The sequence below is a fragment of the Monoraphidium neglectum genome (assembly GCF_000611645.1).
Source record: "Monoraphidium neglectum strain SAG 48.87 unplaced genomic scaffold scaffold03723, whole genome shotgun sequence".
Classification (NCBI taxonomy): Eukaryota; Viridiplantae; Chlorophyta; class Chlorophyceae; order Sphaeropleales; family Selenastraceae; genus Monoraphidium; species Monoraphidium neglectum.
In genome coordinates, this window is record NW_014009906.1 from 1,526 (window position 1) to 6,141 (window position 4,616).

The following is a 4,616-nucleotide window of genomic DNA, read 5'->3' on the forward strand; positions in this document are numbered from 1 at the left end:
GCCCCTCATACACCCCACTTCAAGCTGTGAAGTGCAGCCTGACCTCCGCACCGCCAGCCCAGGCACCGCAGCAGATCAAGCAGCAACGCTCGCGGTGACTCTCTCCCGCCGTCACGTCGCTGAAATGAACAATCACGATTACATGACCATCGCAGGTCACCTGCCAGGACGCGGGTGACGTCATCTGGTCCCTCTCAACGCTGGGCCTGACCCCGCCCCACCACCAGCTGCGAGCGCTGGCCGAGCGCGGCGCGGAGGAGGACGCCATCGCAGACAGTACGCCCGCCGCGATCAGCAAGGTAGGCCGGCCTCTGTTCTCTTCTGCTGTGCTGGCGGGCAGATGCTCAACGGCTTGTTGCGCCGCCGCGAGGGTGCCGCCTGTGTTGTTCCTGCGATTTCGCAGCCCGGCCCGTGTTAATCCGGCTGGCTGCTTGTGTGAAGCCGGCCGCCAAGCGCTGCCTCCTCCTCCTTATACCTCTCATTCCTCTCAACTTTGAGCGAAGCGTCCCGCCCCGGAGTCAAAACGTTAAATGCCCAGGAAGCCCAAACATCTCACCCCCCTCGCAGCTGCTTTGGAGCCTGACCGAGCTCATCGCCGCCGGCGCGCCGCCCCCGCTGTCGCCCGGGGGCGCCGAGTGGGCGCGGCTAGTGGAGGGATACTCGCATGCGGCGGAGGCGCGCGGCTACGACAAGAAAGCGGCGTCCTTCTACAGAGAGGCGGTGTCGCGCCTGTCCACGCCCGGCGGGCGCGGCGGGCAGTGCGTCAGCCGCCAGCTGGCGCAGCGCTGCATGGCGCAGCTGTCTGTGGGGCGGTGAGGGCGACGGCGGCGGCGGCGGCAAGGCGCGTGCCGGCGGCCGCGACTGTGGGTAGTGGCTTATCGTCAATGGGATGGCGGATGCCAGTGTGGGCAAGCACTAGGCGGGGCGGCCTTTCTTACCCGGCTGTGGCCAGGCCCTGAAACACGTCAACTGCTCTGCCTGTGTGCGTCCCATCGACGCCCTGGCGCACTGCAATTGCTGCATTTGTGTGCAGCAGATTTCCGCGCGTGCTCCTCGCTTGCAAGGTGTGTTTGAGCGCCCTCCGACAAAGAGGGACACACCAACCATGCACGGCAGCACCGAGAGCTTGGACGGTGGGCGAGCGGCCAGGCGTCGGCGCGTCCCATGCCCAGACGGTCGCATGTTTGCGGGGTCGGCAGCCAGGAGCCTGTCGCAGCGGAGTGACAGCGATTCAACGTCTGACATATCATGGCAAAGAATGCCGGGTCGAGGCCGTCGCAGCCTGGATCGGATCTGCGCGCTAATTCGAGATACATGCCTTCCAGCACAACACACGCCCGCGTGCGCGTGGGGGCGGCTGCGCACGTGCATTTTGTGGACGGTCCTGCCGGACGGCAAAGCCCTGAGTCGCTCTGCTTGCAGGAGCCGTAGGCGCGTTGATGCGACCGACACCTTCTGGATTCTGTAATCAATCGCGCATGCTCAATCCGGGGCTTGCACCCTCTTGGTCGCTGACGTGGCCCATGCAGACGGCCGCAGCGCCGAAATCGTGCCACTGGGAGCGCGGCGCCAACTCGCCCAAGGCAGCTTGCTGTCACCTCAATTGCGCAGTTCAAACGTCACCGAGGCAGCAAGCGTGAGTTGCGGCGTGCACGAATACAAAGCGCGCTTCGGATTTACAATTGTTACGCCTTTGTCGCTGCTCACTCGTGCGAGCCCGCCTGGGAACACCCCAGCATCGTGCGCTCCCCGCTGCCATGCTCGTCTGGTCTCACCCACTGCAGGGCTTTCCCCATCTGTATGCGCGCGCCCCCGTCGTTGCAGATCCCTGATGAATGCATTTAAATGTTCACGTGCTGTATGCAAGGCTATAAACGGCACTACCATGAAAGTCTGGATGCGCTCATTTGCTCCGTGTCTGGGGATGCAGAGTGTCGTGGCCACCAGTCCGCCAAGCTCAGTCAAGACCCGCAACTGACAACTCGGTTCAGACCGGAAATCTTGTCTGCCGGGACTCCCCAAGTCATGAATGGCGTTCCACCAGCTTGTGCGACCTGCAATCAGATGCCACTACACCAAGCGAGTCTGCCCCGGCACTCAAATTACGGTATCCCAGTGGAGCTCTAGAAGACACAGGGACACAGCCATACCTGGACGTTGGTGCGGACTTCAGGACTCGCTTGATCAATCGCATCTTGTGAGTCGTAGCCGTGAGTGTTTTGCAATTTGTCATCCACCGCAGATCCCGGCGTAGATCGCGATATCTGCTCCAGGTGACCCCATCGGTGCACCCCCACCATCTCGCACGCAGCGTGGAAGTCGCCGTAGGAATACAAGATGCCTAGCAAAGCACCCACCCTGCCCGCAAAGGGCAAGAAGGCCGCACCCACCACTGCCGCGACTTTGCCAGTCCTCTCTGCGCAATACATCACGCTCGAGGATGGCTCTCAGGTAATTTCGTAAAGATTCACATCGTCCTCGCTACACCCATTGGGACTGCGGTGCCAAGATTCCTGTCGTTCGCCGCTGAACGCCCCCGTGTCGCGCCTCATCGCCGACTGGGGCCCCCACCCTGGCCCCACCCCAACACCAACACGCCCCGCAGATCCCGATCAAGGTGCCGCCGGGCATGCCCGCGGACCAGGCGCTGGCCGTGGTCGAATACCTGAAGAACAACCCGGAGGCGGCGAAGCAGGCGTGGCAGCAGGCACAGATGGTCATGCGCACCATGCCTGGGGCCGCCCAGGCGCTCACGGGCCAGGTGCGGCGCGCACCCCTGCATGGGCGCGTCCCCCTCGCATGCACCCCTCGCATGGGCCGCGCCGCACTCCGCGTGACTCATGCACGCACGCCAGCCGTGCCGCCTCCCTGTCCCCGTCCCCGCATGGCGCCCGTCGCCGACGCCCCCACCCCATGCGGCCGCCCCAACCCTCCCATGGCGGCCCAACCACGCCATGCATGCGCGCAGCTGCCGGCGGCGGCGCCCGCGGGGGAGGATGTGTTCAACGCGCTGAAGGACGACCCGGAGCTGGCGGAGGTGTTTGAAGACGTGAAGGCCAACGGCGTGGCGGCCCTGCAGAAGTGAGCGCGGGCGCTCGCGGCGGGTGGGCAACGCTGGGAGGGAATGGGATCGGATAGGGCAGGTTGAACCTGCCCTATGTTGCAATGGGGTAGAATAGACTGGGATAGGTGTAGGTCGAAGGAGCGCCTGCTGGTGCCTTGCTTCTGGAGCCACCTGGGCAAGCTGATTATGTTGGGGGTTGAAGGACACAGGGAAAGTCGAGGGGGCGCAGCGGCGTTCCCGGGCGCGTGAGGGCCGCAGCGGTAGAAGGGGCCGGGCCACCGCGCGCACGGGGTGTGGCGGCGGCGCAGGGCGCTAGGAGGGTGCGGCAGGCGGGCAGCAGCCCCCCACGACGCGGCGTCCGGAGGGGAAGGAGCAAGGCTCGTCAAACCAACAAAAACCCAGACTGGCCGCCCCGGGTTGAAATGGGCAGCCTGAGGCCGGGGCGGCGACGGGGCGGCTGGGCCTACGACGCGGCGGGACCGCCGCGAGGCTGGGGTGGAAGCTTTGCGGCAGCCCGCGTGGCCTCCGACCCGCCGCTTTTCATGTGTGTGAGCCGCGCGCAGGCCGCAGCTGCATGCCCCTGGACACCTGGTTCAGTCCATGCTGGGGCACGGGTAGGGCAGCCAGGGGTGCTCATCGGCCAGGGGTGCTCACCCATTTCCTTGGACGCACGAAGGTACTGGGAGGACACCGATCTGATGTCGAAGATCTCGTCCAAGATGCGGGCGATGCAGATCAGCAAGCAGCAGCAGCAGCAGGCGGGCGACGCGGCCGCGCCCGCGGCAGCAGCGGCGGCGGCGAAGGGCGGCGCGGCGGCGCGCAAGGTGGAGACGCTGCACGACGCGGCGCGGTGGGGCGACGTGGAGGCGGCCGGCAAGCTCATCGACGGCGGCGCTGACGTGGACGGCAAGGTGCGGAGCGGACTGCTTCAATGCAAGGTCATGTATTATGATGTCTTTGTATGAGAGATTGCACCCTGCACAAATGGATCCCGGGCAAGGGGCCGCCTTTGACTTGACTTTGCCTTGACGGCCGGGCTGGCGCAGGCGCCGAGCATGTTTCGGGGGGAGCCGCGCCAGGAGCGCGCCTGCGCGAGCCCTCGCTCTGCCTGGCCGTCTCTGCTCCACCGACAGCTCCCCCCCCCCCACCGCCTTGCGCACCAATGTGGCCACCCAGAATGATAAGGGCATCCCAGCCCTGGGCGTGGCGGTGGGCTTCAACCAAAAGGAGATCATGCAGCTGCTGATCAAGCGCGGCGCCGACGTCGGCGCGGCGGACGGCAGGGGCTCCACCGCCCTCCACTACGCAGCCGGTGCGTACACCCCTGCCCGGCCCTGCACTTCGCGGTCACCCCAGCCCTTTGTTGCACGTGCAACCCTCGCGAGCGCTCATCTGTGGCTATTTATTTGAGCCAAGTTGTGCTGATCAATTGCAAACCCCTTGCGTTTGTGCCTTGTCCAATCTTGGCAGTCCCCCCGCCCTGAACGCAAGTCACAGTCCAAACTGCTCACACCGCGCCTGCCCCCCCTCTCCCCCCCCCACCGTCGGGAAC

General features: G+C 65.5%; 2 protein-coding genes across 2 annotated transcripts in view; both read left to right on the forward strand.

The window, feature by feature from the left end:
• The window catches only part of MNEG_13267 (hypothetical protein), a gene marked incomplete at both ends in the record, with an annotated part of 2,099 nt that extends 1,283 nt beyond the window's left edge, over positions 1 to 816 (forward strand). The window contains 2 exons of the mRNA XM_014038260.1: positions 156 to 299; positions 568 to 816. Of these exons, the coding sequence (XP_013893714.1) occupies positions 156 to 299; positions 568 to 816 (393 nt within the window). The remainder of the gene's footprint in view (positions 1 to 155; positions 300 to 567) is intronic.
• A 1,521-nt stretch (positions 817 to 2,337) lies between these two features.
• MNEG_13268 (hypothetical protein) lies at positions 2,338 to 4,548 on the forward strand (the record flags this gene model as incomplete). Its single annotated transcript, XM_014038261.1, has 6 exons — positions 2,338 to 2,451; positions 2,606 to 2,761; positions 2,969 to 3,081; positions 3,741 to 3,975; positions 4,241 to 4,376; positions 4,535 to 4,548. The coding sequence occupies 6 exons, from the start codon at positions 2,338 to 2,340 to the stop codon at positions 4,546 to 4,548; spliced, it is 768 nt and encodes a 255-aa protein (XP_013893715.1).
• Positions 4,549 to 4,616: the final 68 nt, after the last annotated feature.